Genomic DNA, 19,741 nt, shown 5'->3' with positions numbered 1-19,741 from the left:
TATATAGAGCAGGTTTTATTTATCATATTTTTTATACTATAGCTTATACTACACCTCCCTACAAGATGAGTTAAGTGTTAATAATTTGTAGATAATTTGTAGATATGATATACTAACTATTGATAATATCTCCACAAAAATTTGTCTAATTTAGAAATATCTAACATAGTTAAAAATTGTTTTCAATTTTGATTTTTTTTAAACGGCTCAGATTTTTCAATTTTGCAATCATTTTTTGACATAGTTAAACATTATTAAATGAGTTGAAATTTTGTAAAGATAATCTTCATAGTTAGTTGAATATATCCACAAAAAATTAGGTTATAATTCACGTTATAGGTAAAGTTGTGGAACATAGTATAAACTATGGTATAAAAAATATGGTAAACGGAACTTACTTATATATATATGATGAACTGGTGCTCTAAACAGCATATGACAACAAAGAATGGTGTGCAAGTCCACCCCCTCCCTCTCTGGGAGAAGGACGCAACACCCCCTCCCATTTCAATATATCAATGTGGAATTGTGTAGCACGGTAGCACTAGCACCTAATTGCTAGATCAGTAGATAGTATTACATTATTATATATTGAGACCTAATTGCATCTCAACGCCAGTCTTCGTCTATGAGCAGAGTAGGGGTTATACGTCATTAAATACCATTTTAAGATATCACAAAAAAAATAATTAATTTTCTGGTGAGTTGTACATGGTAGTTGGTACAACCTTCATCGGGTTAACCTTCTTTGAACTGAAATCCATTTTGAGCAGAGAATATCATAATGGTCAGCAACAAATCTGGAACTCCTCTATGTTTAGTTGTCTACCATCCAAATGTCATCGTACTGGATTCTAATCATTGAGTCATTGGTAATTCCATTCTAAATTTTGCCTCCAGGAAATGGTATATGTTGCTAACCAAACAACATACAGTAGCAACTGATTGCGGAACCTATTGATGTTGTATTAAAGATACAACCTATTACGTTGCTTGCTCATAAGGGCTTAACAAAGTCAGCTATGCTCATGTGCATGCCAGCCATATACTCAGCTTCATGGATTGAACAAACCAAGAAGAGGCGCTTCTATAAAGAGAATCCAAGCTGACCAAACTGTTCGGGGAGGTGAAGGCTATGCTATCTGTTACAAAGAGCGCCTAGGGACAAGTGTAATCTACCAACTGTGAATAATATTCCACTGACCAATGCCTAAATTCTTATTTCAGTTGTTTATGCCGTGAACGTTTCTACAGATACAAGTAGAACGAAAAACTGAACTGACTTAATAATAAAGTAGAACCACAACTCCATCTGTAGCAGAAAGAATTAGAAGGATTTTGGGGGTTATCAGTGTGACCTAGATGGTTTGGACATATACTTTGATGTTATCTCTGTAAAGCAGTGCATCAAACATATGCCAGGTGACAAAGTTTCTTCATTGCTTTTATAGTGTCAAACAATCGCGAAGAAAGATTTCATCATATGCCAAACCTTAGTGCTGTCATTACATATAGCATGATATGGATAAACGTAACGATTTCTACAACCAAAACTGCTGCAGAAAATATCAATTAATAATTTATGGGAGACTTCATCCTACATTCATTACAAGCTATATGTAATTGAACAATTGACAAAAGCTTTTCAACGATAGCAATTTGCAAAACCATATAGCATAAGATGGTTGATCAGTCATAAACAAACCTAAAACACTGGGCTAATTTCACTAATCCCTTGTGGAGAAAATAAACACTTGCGAAATTATCGAAATCGCAAGGCTCACATTGACATTAGCTTTGGACCATTATCAGGCATCCCCATCCCAGCAGCTAAGTCTGCATCCAGTTGGGTGTGTGGTGCAGGTCCCATCATTATCTTAACACTGCATCATCATCAAATATTTTTTCAGATGACACCCCACAAAATGAAGTATATAAAACAACGCAATCGAGATCCAAGATTTGCACAAGGCCTTTAAGACCTACATATCAGATAACAATTGTAATTTGGGATACAATTACCAATAGGTGTCCCAAGGCTATGATGATTTGTGTTCTTTCTAAGCAATGTGGCTAAACTTTCACATGTTATTTTAAATAACAAAAAAAGGGGCATGTATTTAATCTTTTATCATCACGAATTCACTATCATATAGATAACAAATTGATATATTTGACCCGTAAAGGCATATGAAGAATTATGAATCAACATACCGTTTCTTGTGTTTCTTGGTTTTGAAGTGTTCATCCCTGACAGCAACGTTTGAGAAATAACGGCTGCCAAAAACATATACACATTTTCAGATAATTAAAATTTCCTTAATAAATAAAAGAAAATGAAGAAATTATTGTTACTCGCAGTGAAGACAGTAAAACTGCCCCATTCCAGGAAGATCTTCATCGAGTGGTAATGATTTGGATGCCCCGCCATCTGTTTTTTTAAGCTCATCGTAAACAGCATCGTCACCTTTGAGTTCAAATTTGGTGCGGCGAGCAGACTTGTGTGAGAGTCTTCTCTTCTTTACTTTCCTGTGTGGACACTTTCCTCCCATCGTCTGTTTTTTTTTTGTGTCTGCCTAAAAACTTGTTTCTTTCTGTTAAACCCTAAAAATGGACTTTTCAGCAAAAGGCTTTATGGGCTTTTGGGCTTTGAGATCAAACCTTCAACGGTAACACCAATTCCCCCTTATATAAATGGCGCGTGGGTTTTTCCGTTAGGTCCACACAGTTTATCAAGTGTCGCATGGGCTTGCCTTATTTAATAAATGTTTCAATTGCAACGTGGGTCTTTTCGTTAGGCCCATGCAGTTTTATAAGTGCAACGCGGGCTTGGGCTTTTTCAGAAGTTTTTAAAAGTGTATTGTGGGCTTGGACCATGTGTTCTCATAGTGCTGCGTTGTTTGGTGATTGTGAATTTGATTTAGGACTCAAAATGTTTTGGTTCTTGAATGATTTTTTGGTGTTTAAGTTGATGAAAAATGTTGCTGATTTTCACCACTCGCCATTAAAGATGCCCTTAGTCTCAAAACATTTGCTAAAATCCAACATTAGTCTTTCACCAAGCATCTAGTCATCCACAAAACCTTAAATTTCAGCAACTTTGACAGCAAATTGGGTTGTGTTTGCTGCTAGGCACCAGCCAATGTAGGACGCGGTTAATTGTTTGGCGTGGACTCTTTTAACTGATTTTTCACTACACCATAATAGGATATTTATAACACACACCTTTTTTGCTTTGTAACGGTTTTTAGCCGTTGGTAATTTGCTAACGCTTTTTAAACGTTTGGAATGCGGTAAAGTGTTACTTAAATTCGGATGAATTTTAAGAATTAATTTCTAACACTTGAAAACCGTATGATAAGTGTTAGAAATCCAAAAAACCAAAACAACTTCGAAATTTCGAAAATAGGGAAACAAAAAAGAAATCACGAAATAAAAAACCTCTCTTTCTCTCTCACAGCCGCTACTACTCTCTTCCCAATTCCCATTAGGGTTTTCTTATCTTTTCTCTTACTGCTTCCAATTTCGAGAGGTGATCTGAAATTAATTAATTAATAATAATGGGAGAAGATCTAGTTTTAGACACAGCAATTAGAGATTGGGTATTAATCCCACTCTCACTAGTCATGGTACTAACCGGAATCTTCCGTTACTTTGTCTCAAAACTCATGCGTTCTTCTCAGTTACCAACTGATCCCAAAATCGTCAAAAAAGGGTAATTTTTTATTTATTTTTATTTACTTCTTTCAATTTTGTTGTTATTAGTCTAAAGTTTTGATTTTTATTGTTGTTTAACAGACAGATTGTTGTTAGGGCGAGGAATTTAAGAGCTTCTGCTAATTTTATACCTATTAAGTCTTTTCGCAATTGGAGAGCTTATTTCAGTAACGAGGTTTGTTTTTGTTTTTCTTATTTTTTCAGTATTTAGGATGAAACTGCAAATTAGACTTTAATTAGTGGGGGACTTTTGTTTTATTTGGAGAATTTTCTAGGTTGGTTTTGGTATTATAATTTGTGATAGAGGATATGAGGGAACTAAATCATGAACGAATTGGCGATTAAATGTAGCTGAGCCATTGAGGCTATACACATTGTGAATATTTGGTGAAATCCACAATGGCTTGGATTTTCTTTGGGTTGGTAGATATAATATTTGAAGAGACGATGAAGCGTTAGAGTTTGACAGGAAAAACTTGTTGGGTTCTCTTATGTAAGAACAGTACATATCTCATAGTTTTTTTGTTGTTGTAGCTGCTGTAATTATATATATTATCCAAGATTACTACTATGAACTTACTTTTCAGTGGCCATAACACCTGTCTCATCATCCCCATGGAGGTATTTGTCCAATTGTTGACCCAAAGGCATGAGTAACCTCCTGTATATTCCATCCTTAATCTTCAAGGTAGCTTTTAGTGTACAATGCGAGGGATGAGAACTGTTGGTATGATGTGGTGGTGGGAAGTTGGTCATCCATTTAAGGAGGTAGGTTGTGGTAATGGTGGTGGTCCATATGAAGGTCTGTTTGGTATGATTTTATTGTCGTTTTGGTGGCCCACAAAGTGGTGGTTGTGGAGAAACAGTTGGGAAATCTGTTGTCCAAGAGTTGGGTTTAGCATGGAGTCCCGGTAGTAGTGATTGTGGTAGTCATAGAGGAGGAGTTTGGAAAGCTGATGGTAAACTCATTGAATTTGGAAAACTATTGGGTTTAACTGTCAAAATGGGACATGTGTATTTTTGTCTTATAAATACGAAAGTGCTTTGTGTCCGACTTAGCGAAGTCAATTGATGTTTGACCAACGGAAATTAAAAAGTGGAGGGATGCACAAAAACGTGATTATCGAAGTTTGGGGGCTAATTCAATCTACACACTCTTGTATTTTTGTACTTGGGACGGGAATTCATGATGCACACAAACTTCTCCTACACTACATTGGCTTTTATAGCTCTTGAACCTTAAGCGGTTACATTGAAGTTTACATAATCCTCCGTGTTTTACATATCTGGTCTAAAATTAATAAAATAGATTATCTTTAGTGGTAGTGGATGTTATGGGGGATGTGACTCAGTACAAGCTAGATCATTAACATGCTTTGTGGGTTTTAAAAATTCTGTTTCCTTGTAATTGTCGGCCTAGGGTGGGTATGTATATAAGTTTGATTGTAATGCCTAATGAGTTGAATTCTAAGTAACATTGACGACTATCGGGTATCGGTGTTTGACACGAATACGAAAGATCCATCATGGTGACCTATATGAAGTAGGACACCAGGACAGCTAAATCAATCAATCTAAAGAAAAAATATATATTACTATTTTATAGTTACACAACTATTGCTTTGTTCACATTTCTTTTTCGTCAATGAAATAGGGTCTTGAGTTATTCTATCCGATCTTAGGGGATCTAGCTGCTGGCTATGCCCTTAATTATTGTTGTTATTTAATAATTATATCAATCTAGTATCTTCTATTGAAAATAATAACTCACCTATTTCTTGGCAGCTAGAAATTTTAAAGACACAAGGGAGAACACTTATGAATGAGGAGTAGGTTATTAGCAACCCCCCATTTTAACCACCACCTATCCTGTCCATAATGCACTAACTGAAGCAGGAGACAATCACCTTAGAAATAGATTACTTTCAAAGTGGCATATCATGGAGTTTTGACTATGCTACTTACATTGTTCCTAGTAGAATCTAAATATTTTTAGCTTTTTAAAATTTATTCTGCTTATGTTATTTCTATTTCTCTATAAATTTGATACATGATATGGAATGAAGGATCTATAATATCACCTTGATATATGTTTCTTTACTCATTTGGAGCAAGTTCTATTATGTATAAGTAAATATGTATATATCACAGTTATATCATAAAATTCTACACATATGATAATTGTGTATTTATTCAATTTCAATCTTTACTAATTGAACACAAGTTATTCTACCCCATTACACATCATATGCTTATTAATTTTTTCTATAACAAGTGGAACCTATAGAAGACTATAAGGGAATTTTGAACTTTATCATCTTTCAAATTTAGCGAACTTGTTAATTATTAATACATTGGCCTAAGTTGGGATTATCAAATTTCATTATTTAAGCAGATACTTGATTCATCGTGTATTAACTTAATGGGGTTCTACCGTTCTACATGTAGTATCAAAGTAACAGAATATTTCTTTGCTTTTCCTGGCACCAGCTTACCTCAGGACTTGTGTGCTGTGTCGCCTTAGTTCGTCACATTTTTTTGTTTTCTTTATTATCTCAAATATTCCTCGTTTAACATCTTAAACTACATCGAAGTGTGAGTTTTGAGGTTTCTGTTAGTAATAATTTCTTGATGAGTCAGAGATTGATTTTGTGTTCGGTAAATCAATGTAAGATATATGTTTGACATGTATGCATGATTTCCCAGTGCCATATTTTGTTAAAATCTCTTTTTTACTAGAGCATCTGTCATCATATTAATATTATTATTGTCGCAGTAGGCTGTATTGGCCATTCCTCCTGAGATTTCATATGTTGTGTTATGCAGGAGAATGGCTTGCTGCATGTTCCCAAAGGGCAAGCTCAAAATGCACAGGCACAAATGTTCTTTGATCCTAACATGGCGATGGATATGATGAAGAAAAATCTTTCAATGATCATACCCCAGGTAATTCAATTTGTACTATCTTTAATTTTTATTCTGCCTTCTGTTTGCCCAATAGGGACAACTATTATTGTCTTATATTGTGGGTAACCCTTACTTTTGTGTGGGTCAACTTCTTCTTCTCAGGTTTTGTAGCAGGTATGCATCTATCCCACTGTTAAAACTTTTTAATTTGAAATTGATGTTAATCTTGCTTATATGATTAGCTTCCTTTTTTTTTTTTTTTTTTTTATATATGCTCTGTTAGGATGGACTTGCTCATTTGTTCGCGTTTACACTAGTGGTTATTTTAAAGTTGTGCCGTTAAGATTGTTAACAGGGTTGTTTATGAGAAAGTGATCCATACTATACACAAAAGTTTTATAGCTTGTTACTCTGCCAAACTTCTATTGAAAACATCAGACTATCTTTAAACGGTAGCTGGGCATGCTTTTACTGCACACACCATGTTTTTTTTTTGCTAGGTTTTATTAAGGTTTAATGAGATGTTCATAGCAAGTTTCAAACCTGGTGCACATGTTTTTACTACACACACCATGTTTTTGCTGTGGGTATAAACTTGGGATATTATACACCAAGCAGACCAGTTGCACAGTAAACCTCATTACTTGGTTAAGATTAATATGATTATATGTAGGGATTATGGAGATTCTTCACGTTATGTAAGCCTTTACTCGTATGGTGGATTTTCAGTGGGAAGTTGATTGTTTTGGTTGGTTTCCTTGAATTGTTCTTTAATAATGCTTTGGGAGCATTTATACCTAGAAATGAGAACTAAGTTGTCCCGAGGTTACCAAAAAAACTAAAAATTGTCACATGAAAAATTGGTTGGTATTCACTTGTAAAAGACATTTCCATATGCGCCGAAGGAAAGAGAAGTAAGATGTTACCTAAACAATAATGGTTGGTAGCTGTAATTTTGTAAGTACACTACTCCACAAGTCCACACATTTGAAGTTTGTGTTAATTTTCAAGGACATTCAGGTTAAAGTGTAAATTGGTTATATCTGGTTGCTGTTACTTTATGGTCACAAAAATGTGCAGTGGGTTACGTCAGTATGTCCATCTATGCTTATCTAATAGGTGTTGCTGAGATTCCATTTATACGCATTTCTTTCACAGATTACCGACTGGCGCCTTGTTAAGGACTTTCTCATTTTATTCATTGTACTGGATCTTAACAGGCTGGGGGAACTTAAAGAACGTTTGTGAAAATATTCAAGAATGCAAAGCTGAAGAAAGGTCGGAAGAAAGGAAGGAGAAGCAAAGTTTATGAAGATTATACAGGGATCTCTTAACTCCTAAATTTTACTGGTAGATGGATGATCTCTCCTCATATCGCTACTGGTACAGCACAGTCAGAAATTTCTTTTATCATATTTCTTTTTTCTAGTTGCCTCTAGGAGATACTAGATGTTATACTAACTCCCTGTAACTTCTTTCTTTTACCATAGTTGCATTGGTTTGATTGAGAAGTTTGTACATAGACCAGAAGGAAAATATGTGTTTCTTTGCTAAAGGAATTTTATATTTCTCTTCTACTTATGTTTTGTGGAAGTAATCGAGTTCATCAATACTATTGGTATGTTAGTCAAGTAGTGTGCTTTTGTCGACCACCCTGTGGGTATGCGAGTGAATGATTTCATCTGACTGGTCTTCTTGCTAATCCAACCAGCTAAGTGCCCAATAGGAGTTGGTTTACTCATCTATTTTGAGTAGTTGAAAGTTTGACAGGTTCGGCTACATAACTGGCCAAGTTGTTATTATGCTGGATGACAACCATTAAGGCCTCCCAACTTTGGTTAAATTTTGGATGTTCCTTCCTGTTTCCATCATTGACTAGAACTAGGCAGCTGCAATTTCCTGTCAGAATGTGTAACTACCAGCCCACATATACGATACTCTTAAATACTGTGGATGTCGTAGTATTTAAATTTCGTAGTAGTGTTGTACGTCGTGTCAGCCTGTAACACAATAATCTTATGAAGAACTATGGACAATTCTACAACAGCTTAATATGAGGCCAGTATTGTACCAGCACAGTGAAAGACTTTGTTTAACAAATAAAAATTGTTTATTATTGCTAAATGTGATTATAATCGTCGACCTATCTTTCATTTTCGTGATTTGTCAATTTTTTTATTCTCAAACCTTTCATACTCATGCTTAGTCCAACTAGTATCTTTGTCTGGGCCACTTGATGTACTGGCTGATTTTGTATTCATCTTTCCATAGGATCAGTTAACAGATTGTGCATATCACAATTGAACAAAGTGTGCGTCTAGTGTGTGTGGGGTGTTTAAACCCCTTAGTTATATTGATTGCAGTTTACCACTGATCAGATGAAGTAAAGACACATAAAAAGGTATATCATTAGAAAAAGATACCTCTGATTTCTCTTAATTAATGAGTTACATTTGTTGGAAAGGAATTAATTTTTACCTTTTATGAAAGTTTTATGAAGGTTTGAAGTTAACGATACATTGGGAATTTTGCAATTCACCATGTTTGCTAGTATCCAGTCATAAAGGCCCTCATTGTTCTTTATGACGCGCTATATTGACTTTACAAGGACATGTGGTCGAACCACGTGTCTATCTCTTTGTAATTTATCATTATTTGTTGACTTTTAAGGTTCGGTTTTCCTTATAGGTGGACTACTCGGCATCTTATTTGTACTGGGCAGGTGGAAAGGAAGTCTGTACTGTGTTTCAGGAATACAAAACAGGTAGGCAACTCTTTCTTATCTTTTTTTATCTACAATTTCTCTGCCCCATTTACCTCCGTGTTTGAAACTAATGCCTTGATGACTAGATGCTTCTAGTTGGGCGTCATGGTTAGAGAATCCATATGATTTGCTCTATATATTTTCATTGGACACAAGTTTTAGTTTGAAAGTTTGAGTTTCACTTGGTACAAAGTAGGTTGACCTACTCTATACATTGTTATGTTCCACTGCCTTTTAGAGTTTTGTTGGGTCCATGGCTTGCTATTACATGTTGATGTAGGGCAATATTTTTGGACACTCCTAGGTTTGTAGAAGTGATGCTTTTGTTTCTTAAAGTGTTTCAAAGCCTTCTTGAATAGCTAGATAGATAATTTTTTATTGTGGTTCAATGTGGTGTAGGGTATAAGTTTGATGGAGGGAAAAACAAGAAAACCAAAAGAACAACTCCCTAATCAGATGATCATGCTCACGTCAAGCTCCTCATCAAGGTAAAAACTTAAAATTCCACCATCCATTTTCTCATTTGTTCAACTTGTTACTTTCTTTAGGTGGATTTTCAAAATTTTAATTAATTACATGAGTTTAATTAGTATTATTGTATTTCTGAGTTCATTATTTGTTTTGTGAATTTTTAGGAATTAGATGGACTTTTTGGATCCCCACTAGTTAAGATTTATAGTGAGTGAAACCATCACTAATGCTTGGTATTGCAAAGATTCGGGATTGCTTGGAAAATCGTATCGAAATTTGGAACTCTTTGTTATTTGTAAATATGAATTTGTAACTCTCAGAAAATATTTTGAAGTTATACTATATATATGGTTCAACGAATATCCTACATGTTTCAGCCTTTTACTTGGGCTTGCTATTATTTACTTGTAAGGTAATGGGGATATGGATAAATTCATATATGGAATTGAGATGTTTATTTCAATATAGAACTAGTAGTGTCATTTTTGCAGGTTAAGGGCGTTCCAATATAATGAGAAATATGATAAATTATTTTTTTGTAGGGTTTAGCAAGAGGGGCATTTTGGACATTTTTGCAGGTTTAGCTGGTTGCTACAAAATATGAGAAATTATTTTTAAAATTTGCAACCCATCAGTAACGGTTCATAACCGTTACAAATTAAAAAGCGTTGCTAAAATTTTATACAAAATAGGCATAACCAAGCGTTACAAATAATATTTGCAACGGTTAATAACCGTTGGAAATTTCTGTTTGCAACGCTTATTAACCGTTGCAAATATTTCCAACACTTTACCCACGCTATATTTGCAACGCTTAAAAAGCGTTGCGAAAATTATTAGCAACGTTTTTTTGCCGTTGCAAATAGCCTGTTATGGTGTAGTGTTTTTCAGCAAATTTGATAACTTAAAGTTTGGTCTGGTCTGGGCTGGGCTGGGCTGCAGGGTTAACAGTTTGACACGTGGGCTTGGACTGCGCGGTATACAGTTTCTCACGCAGGATTTTGTCTCATTTTAATTGGAACGGATGAAGTTGGACCACCCTTCAAAAGTTTGATGTCTCTTGTTGCTGAATGCTGATATGCAGATGTTACCATGTTATAAAGGAGCGTTTTAGTCTTCCTCTACATATAAGATTAGGAGGAGAAAGGGGGTTAATTATTGGAAAGACCTAGTTCTTTCTTTGAGCGAACTGTCTACGTATCTATCTCTCGATTCTGGGGGAGAGAAGAATTAGGTCTGGCGTAGTTCATATGAGAGGTATTTATAGATGGTGGAGGTGAATCTCAACCCAACACGTATAAAGACAAATACAAATGTATGGTTCAGATTGAGGAGTATTGGAATGGTGTTGGTAGGAATTCCGTAATGATAGGAGTGGTTACAGTAGTTAGTAACTTGCGGTGGTGGATTGTGTAAGTGCAGCTTTGTTAATGATTGCTTCTAGAAGATAGGCTAAGTCATGATATAGAACAATCTGCGTGGTGATCTGCGAGTCGATCTGTTCTAGAGCGATCTCGTAGCTCGTTGACGTGAGCTATTGATGTAGGTCGTTCTGAAGGTAGTTCGGAGAACTAGGTTAGAGGTCAGTGTGGTATTTCCACTATGCTGAGCACGTGCTTGATATTCTTGAATGAGAATATCACTCCCTCACACATCCCCCCTCTTAGTAGGTCGTGCAGTACATTGAAGCGACTTGCTGAGAGAACACGGTAGCGCGTGTTGAGCATGAATGAAAAGACGAACTGATGTAAATGGAAATACCCAACGAATTATAGAGATCGATTCGTGCTGTCTGACAAACTGGTGTGCGGTGATAGTTAGCACGTGAGCAAATTTGAGCAGTTGTTGAGGAAACGTATCGCCGTGTTTTCCGGACTCTTAAAAAGATAGGTCCTTGGTACACGTGTGCAGGCTAGGGCGTAGGTTGTAATCATAATGCATTGGGAACTGAATGAGCGGTTATTCAAAATCAAATTTTGGAGAGCTGAAAAGTCATTTTCCGTTTTCTTCTTCAACAAAAACGCAAGCTAGGGTTTATCAGGTTAGTGCTTTTGCTGCCGCTGCTTTTCCGTTTTTCCTTTTCATCTTCTTGTTCAGGCGTTGTGTGTCTAGTAGCTAGATCGGTGTTAGCTTTTGTTGCTTAGTTTTGGTTATTTGATAAGACAAACCACGAGATGTCTGACTCTGACGATACTCGATCGGAAGAGGTTTAGGAAGTATTTGTAAGCTGTGGTGAATATGAGGAAGATAAAGAGGAGTCGGTGGGTTTTGAGAGTGGCCATGAGGATGATGAGGCTGAGGTTAGGGATGAGGAGGATAGGACACGATCTGGTTCTGTAGGTGCTGTAGCTAGCACTTCAGGTCATGACGAGGTGTCGTCCTCTAGTGGGTTGCCCCTAGGATGGTGGATCGACTTGCGACAAGGGCATTCCCCAAACTGAGTGCAACTTATGGGATAGAAGCAAACGACCTGGAAATACACGACCCGGGCCAGAGCGTACAGGTGTGGGGTGAGGAGTATAACCCTCCGAACTGCGGGATAATAGTCTGTGAGGGGCAGCTGAGGGCTGGTTGACACACGCTCCTTTTTGTGTTTATAAGATGATATATGGATGATGTAGATAGATGATGTAGATGGATGATGGTCGTTGAACAAAATAGAAGCGTATCAAAACCTAATTATCTCTCAATAAGTAAAGGATGAGTAGGGTATCGTTCCACTTTTAAGTGTATGTTTATATGAATGACAGGACTGGAAAGCGGGTTTGAGGGATTAAAAACTATTATTATAGATATTGTAGATTCTAATGCTAAACTAAACAAAACTAACTAAACTATTGATAATTTATAAGAGAGGGAATTCAAGATATTAGAATCCACCAATACTTTTGATTCAATAACCTTTTGCTTCATGGTTGTTCTCACAAGTAGACTACAATTAGGCAATCGAGCGAGTGCCGATGCCCTCTTGGACGAAACATCGTTAACAAATAACTCTACTTAAGGTTGTTCCTATGTTCATGTTACTAGTATATTTTTTCCTTTTATGTGAGCTTGGGCAGCTATTCAATGAATCACCATCTAAGGCAAACACAAGAAATATTTCCTTTACTCTAAAACACTACAAAACTAGAAGAAAAGTAGAGAATAATAGTATAATATTCAATTACAATAAATAAAACCCTATTCTAGCATTATATTTAATTGCAATAAATAAAAGCATATCACTAGCAAATATTCAATTGCAATAAATAAAATCCTAAACTAGCATGTTATTCAATTGCAATAAATAAAAAACTTAATCTATACTTCCATCCCTTGGTTTGGACAATGAAACTAATAACTAAAAATATAAGGGTTAGTTAGACTTACCCCCCCATTATTAGTTGCAATTAGTGTTACCCGTTTTCAAAAATATTAGTGAATACCCCCCCAATTGCAAGATCTAACTGTTTCTGAGATGATTTTTTTTTTTTCGGATGAAGAAATCGACCATTTGATCACTCAAAATGGGGGGGTATCACTAATTGCAACTAGTAATGGGAAGGGGGGCGGGGGTAAGTCTAACTAACCCAAAACATAAAGAACTAACTTGATTGGAGAATACCATGAACCAGAAGAATAAATGAACCCTAAGCACCGGTTTCATCTCCTCCCTTGAAGGAGAAAATTAGCCTTCTATAAAGAAGGAAGAACACGAAGAACGAGAAGAAGAATAGTCGAAGAACATAAGACTAGAAAGACTAACTTATTAAGACTCAGCTAGTTAAAATCAAATATTTTATTATTAATCTCTTTCTGCCTCAAGTTCTGGAGACAAGAGTATAAGTGAATTGGCAAATTACATGAGGCACTTAAGTCCTCTATTTACAGGGGTTACAATGAGTTCTAGAAGCATTCCAAACCGCTATTTGTTTCCTAATACAAATCAACTTCTTTCAGAGTCCAACTTTGTTTCCAAAACTGAGAAGGAATTGGCTATAGTGTCGTTTCATGCGTCTCAGACACAAGCAATGCATTTGGATGTGTGATCCATGCGTCCCAGATGCGAAAGTCTATTTTGTCTCTTCTGCTCTATCCTTCTATCCTCTTTTGCGGGCTTTGGTCTAAGTAATGAATCCTTTGGCCTTGGGCTTCCAAATAGGCTTTAAAATAGGTCCAAGTCGCATCTTTAATAGCCTCAATTTCTTGGCCTTCTCCATGATTGTCCACAGGCTTCCCTTGTGATCTTTAATGCTCAGAATTGGTCCGTTTTACCCCTTTTTCTCTAATATTCCACAAAACTCTCTTTTTCACCTGTAGAATCATAAAACATAACTTATAAATACTATTAGTTCACTAAAATGGCTAAACAAGAGGCATAATCGAGGGTTAAATTGTACTTTTTGAGCACTTATCATAACTCCCAACTAGCCTTTTGCTAGTCTTTTAGCAAATAAGATAAAAAATAGATAAGTGATCAAAATCACATCCTAATAACAAAAATAAAATCCTAACTCCGTAGGCATCGCGATTGCATTTACCATATGCAACAAGGTTTTAAACCTTTAAGTTCCCTAAAAAGGACGAGTTATAGTCTCCTGAGGGTTTTCATGTGATATACCCACAAAATCAATCAATAACATATTCAAAAATGATAGTATTTTTTAGAGAGAGAAATTCCTTATCCACTTAGTGCTTACTCCAACAGACGGTCTCCATTGCTAACATTTGCTGCAAAGACTCATAGATTATGATGGGAGATAGTAAAAATTGACAAAATTCTCAATCAAGGCTTATGTGTGTACTTAGTCAATCTCCTATACTCTCCTATCCAAGAACCGGAATCCCTAGTTTACCATAGGCAGATAATGTCGACTTTCAATCCTCACCGATCATACTCTTAGAAAAAAAACTCTCAGAAAATGGACTACTATTTTACCTCATGTATGTGGGGAAAAGAATAATGAATACGAACATCCCATATACTACCTTGAAAAATAGACTTCTAGATGACAATAGTCTCATGGAAAGAATGTCAATCACATATGAAGTGTCAGGTCCTTCACTTTAGCATCCTCTCACCTATTCTAGACTTCGTACCATACTGTAGTGATAAGTCACGGGTTGTAACTTGGCTTGGGTATTGGTTTATGAAGGAAAGGTAAAAAGGAGTCAAAGGTTGTTTCTAAAACACTAAGGGTTTTGCTTCATTCTTTGGAAGATTTCTTCAAATTCTGTATTGCAGAGAAAATTCTTCCTTTGTCTTAGCTTTTCCAGCCATTTTGTTCAAATTATTTATTTATTTTTTTTTTTTTTTTAACTCAGTGGTATATCCTTGATTAGTACTGGATATGTTTGTTTTCCAATAGCTTCTTTCACTTAGAACAGAATGATGGTCTTCATTGTATCTCTCTGATATTTCCTTGTAATATAATCTTCCTTTTGTGCTCTTTCTTCCTCTTTGTGCCCCTCGTATACTTAGAAACATATGGGTATGGATGATAAAGGTTTTTGGCTATACTCCTTGTCTGGAGTTGGGTAAAGGGTAAAGGGTTTTATGAAAGAAAATAGCTTATTGTAAGGCTCAAAAAGAGTTTAACATGATAGTCTTACTAGGTGAGATAAAGGCTGAATGGGTTCACTACTTGACTTATCAGTATGATAAACTATTTCGAATAAACAACAAGACCTAATGGCTATCTCCCCAGTTGATGTCACTTCGTGATTAACCAAATCAACGAATAATGAGACTATATTACAACGAAATAAAGAACTGAAAGATGTTGAGTCACTAAGACTCGGATTTTTCGTAAGATGATAAGTGCTCAAAAAGTACAATTTAACCCTCGATTATGCCTCTTGTTTAGCCATCTTAGTGGACTAATAGTATTTATAAGTTATGTTTTATGATTCTACAGGTGAAAGAGGAAGTTTTGTGGAATATTAGAGAAAAGGGGATAAAACGGAGCAATTCAAAGCATTAAGGATCACATGTGAAGCCCGTGGACAATCATGGAGAAGGCCAAGGAATTGAAGCTATTAAAGATGCGACTTGGACCTATTTTAAAGCCTATTTGGAAGCCCAAGGCCAAAGGATTCGTTGCTTGGACCAAAGCCCGCAAAAGAGGATAGAAGGATAAACCAGAAGAGACAAAATAGACTTTCGCGGTTAATGCGGGGATGGATCGCAAGCGATCGGGCAAGATTGCTCGCGTCTAAGACGCATGGATTGTGCGTCCAGACGCATGAAATGACACTGTAGTAAATTCCTTCTCTGTTTTGGAGACGAAGTTGGACTCTGAAAGAAGTCTATTTGTATTAGGAAACAAATGGCGGTTTGGAATGCTTCTAGAACTCATTGTAACCCCTATAAATAGAGGACCTAAGTGCCTCATATAATTTGCCAATTCACTCATACTCTTGTCTCCATAACTTGAGGCAAAGAGAGATTAATAATAAAAGATTCGGTTTTAACTAGCTAAGTCTTAATAAATTAGTCTTTCTAGTCTTATGTTCTTCGACTCTTCTTCTTCTCGTTCTTTGTGTTCTACCTTTTTTTATAGAAGGCCAATCTTCTCCTTCAAGAGAGTATATGAAGCCGGTGCTTAAGGTTTAATGATTCTTCTGGTTCATGGTATTCTTCAATCAGGTTAGTTCTTTATGTTTTTAGTTATTAGTTCCATTGCCCAGACCAGGGGATGGAAGTATAGATTAAGGTTTTTATTTATTGCAATCGAATATCATGCTAGTTTAGGGTTTTATTTATTGCAATTGAATATTTGCTAGTGACATGATTTTATTTATTGCAATTGAATATAATGCTAGAATAGGGTTTTATTTATTATAATTGAATATTATACTATTATTCTCTACTTTTCTTCTAGTTGTGTAGTGTTTTAGAGTAAGGGATGCATTCCTTGTGTTTGTCTTAGATGGTGATCATTGAATAGCTGCCCAAGCTCACATAAAAAGAAAGAAGATATTAATAGCATAAACATAGGAACAACCTTAAGTAAAGTTATTCGTTAACGATGTTTTGTCCAAGAAGGCATCGACACTCGCTCGATTGCCTAATTGTAGTCTACTTGTGAGAACAACCATGAAGCAAAAGGTCACTGAATCAAAAATATTGGTGGATTCTAATCTCTTGAATTCCCTCTTTTCTAAGTTCTCAATAGTTTAGTTAGTTTAGTTTAGTTTAGCATTAGAATCTAAAATCTATAATAATAGTTTTTAATCCCTCAAACCCCCTTTCCAGTCCTGTCCTTCATAGAAACATACACTTAAAAGTGGAACAATACCCTTCTCATCCTTTACTTGTTGAGGGATAATTAGGTTTTGATACGCTTCTATTTTGTTCAACGACCATCATCTATCTACATCATCCATATACCATCTAATAAACATAAAGGAGGCAGTGTCAAATGGCACCGCTTCCGTTTTAAGTTGTTTGTTTAACATTTTCTTTCAAGATTAGAAGTTTGGATCTTGAGGTAATTTTAGCCGCATCATTCATCCTTTTAAGAAAGAGAGAAGCTTGAAGGACATCTCAAAGACAAGATCTACCATCCAGGTTAGTCGAATCTTCAATTATTTTATTTCATTCTTAGTATAGTTGCATCATAGTTTAGTTTTATTGTTTTCTAGTTTAATTGCATTTAGGACCTTTTCAACAATTGAAGTTGTAAGCCAACACAGCGAAATATCAAACTCTAATGTTTCTTGTCTGAATCTTGACAAACGGACTATCGTCTGTAGGCCGTGTTACTTAAGCAATCCAAGTGATTCACCATAACCCTAGAAGAGACAGCTTTAGACAACGGGCGAGATACTAGCTGCAAAGCCCAACCCAGTTGAAGGAAAGTAGTTTTGCATATTAGTATAATTTAGAATAGTTGCATATTAGTTTAATTGCACTCAAGCATAGTAGGATAGTTTTTCATCATCTTCGCATAGCAAGAATACTAGACAAGATTGATACAATGGCCGCACGCAATGATGGAGGTATTATGGACACCAATAATCCTGAAGCTATCCCACCCATGCAAGCACAACAGAGAAAGAAGTTGAGCAATTTCTATTCACCAATCATTGGAGACCTACCCAGTAGTATTGTTTTTCCAGAGACAGAATCTAACCAGTTTGAACTTAGAGCATCAGTAATCTCTATGCTTTCAAAGTTCAATGGTTCAGACAATGTTCAGCCATATGTTCACATGAACAAATTTCTATCAGTCCTCAGAACTTTCAAGAACCAGAATATCAAAGATGAGAGTATCAAGTTGATTCTTTTTCTGCTTTCACTCGAAGGTAAAACATCTGAATGGTTAACTGCACAGTCGATCAATTCAATAGACAACTGGGAGAAGTTGAGAACAAAGTTTATGAACAAGTTCTACCCACCCCAGAAGACAGATGCCATGCAACAAGCCATCAGTAATTTCAAAGGGAAGGTGACTGAAGAATATCATCAAAGCTGGGAGAAATTCAATAATATGCTAGTCTCATATCCACATCATGGTTAAGATAAGAGCACACTTGCTCATTTTTTCTATCGAGGACTCTCGATAATGACCAAACAGATGATACAGTCAATGCACAAAGGCAAGTTTACATCAGTGGATGGAGAGGAAGCTTACAACTTTATCGAGAATTTAGCTGAAGAAACACAACAATGGACTACTAGCAACGAAGATGTCGCTAGCATGGAGGGGGAGCCAAAGCAGTTTGGTTACTAAGCACATGAATAATCAGATCAAGAACTGAAGTCTACATTGGTTAGCTTGGCCACTAGCATTGAAACTTTGAGTAAGAAATTCAATCAGTTCTCCATGAATCCCTCCAAGATCAACAAGGCTCAAGCTAAATCTCTCCCAATCATGCAAGCTAGCCGATACTGCGAAGTCTGTTCAGACACTTCTCATGCAACTCTAGAATGTCCTGGTTACTATCAACATGCATCTGTTGGAGAGTACAATATAAACTCATTTCAGAGGCCCAACCAAGGTGGTAATAACTTTCAAGGTAATTATTAGAGACAGATTGCTGGACCCCCAGGTTCTCATGATCAAAGTTATATTCCACAGACAAGTCAAGCTTCACAGTTGGTTCATCAACAACAATTATACTCTCAGCAGAATTCCAATACAATTGGAGAGTTACCTTATCCTATGAGAAATTATGCCACACCTGCCAACCTGGAGAATGCAATTACTTTGATATCACAGAAAAATCAGAAGTTTGAAAGTGTTTTAGAGCTTCTTGCACAGTCTTAACTCAATCTCCAGCAATCTCAGACAAGTTAATGTTCTAGAATGGAGTCTCTAGAGGCTAAGGTCGACCAACTCACTACTGCTTTGTCTGTAAAGACTCAAGCCACTCAACCTAGCTTATTGGAACCAATATTGAGGATTGAAGATTTGTGCCACATTGGGACAACTTCTAGTACTGATCACCTCCATGATCATGTCAGCTCAGTTACTACTCTCAGATCAGGATTGAAGATAGACAACAAGGTTGACTTACCTTCTCATGATGACATTGCTATAGAGCAATCGGTCAAGATTTCAAATGAAAGTTCAAAAGGAAGTGAGAGAAATCCTTTCAACTCCCATTTGTCAAGATAACCAAGACAAGATATGCAAGAATGCCGAAGAGCAGACACATGCTGATGTGTTTGTACCGAAGGAACCTTTTCCTATGTTTTTTGCTCAAAGCAAAAAGGACAAGCAATTTTTAGAGATGAAGGAGGCATTTGAGAAAGATAAAATCAATATCCCCTTTTTCAAAGCGATCAAGCAGTTGCCATCATATGCCAAATTCTTGAAGGATGCATGCAACATAAACAGAAGTACTCATGTTCCAAAGCGAGCGTTTCTAGCTGGACAAACAACATCTATT

The 19,741-nt window shown here is 36.2% G+C and overlaps 2 protein-coding genes across 3 annotated transcripts; one reads left to right on the top strand and one right to left on the bottom strand.

Annotated features, from left to right (window-relative positions):
• Window positions 1–1,526: 1,526 nt before the first annotated feature.
• On the bottom strand, window positions 1,527–2,601 carry LOC147488351 (zinc finger (C2H2 type) family protein). The gene is made up of 3 exons (XM_086573154.1): window positions 2,356–2,601; window positions 2,215–2,277; window positions 1,527–1,883 (listed from the first exon to the last, which is right to left on the bottom strand). Exons 1-3 carry the CDS (start codon window positions 2,550–2,552, stop codon window positions 1,781–1,783), a joined length of 363 nt encoding a protein of 120 aa, XP_086429280.1. The 5' UTR covers window positions 2,553–2,601; the 3' UTR covers window positions 1,527–1,780.
• A 648-nt stretch (window positions 2,602–3,249) lies between these two features.
• LOC147488350 (uncharacterized) lies at window positions 3,250–10,365 on the top strand. 2 transcript variants are annotated; one of them, XR_015201513.1, is made up of 7 exons: window positions 3,250–3,715; window positions 3,799–3,892; window positions 6,544–6,663; window positions 7,845–8,007; window positions 9,313–9,388; window positions 9,788–9,876; window positions 10,024–10,365. XR_015201513.1 is itself a non-coding variant. In XM_086571666.1 (4 exons), the coding sequence occupies exons 1-4, from the start codon at window positions 3,561–3,563 to the stop codon at window positions 7,857–7,859; spliced, it is 384 nt and encodes a 127-aa protein (XP_086427792.1). In that variant the 5' UTR covers window positions 3,250–3,560; the 3' UTR covers window positions 7,860–8,443. The 2 variants fall into 2 exon arrangements, 1 of the variants encoding a protein (XP_086427792.1); XM_086571666.1 differs by lacking the exons at window positions 9,313–9,388; window positions 9,788–9,876; window positions 10,024–10,365 and having other exon boundaries at window positions 7,845–8,443.
• The last annotated feature ends 9,376 nt before the right edge of the window (window positions 10,366–19,741 follow it).

The sequence above is a fragment of the Coptis chinensis genome, chromosome 7 (assembly GCF_015680905.1).
Source record: "Coptis chinensis isolate HL-2020 chromosome 7, ASM1568090v1, whole genome shotgun sequence".
NCBI lineage: Eukaryota > Viridiplantae > Streptophyta > Magnoliopsida > Ranunculales > Ranunculaceae > Coptis > Coptis chinensis.
This window is presented reverse-complemented; position numbering and strand designations above follow the sequence as displayed.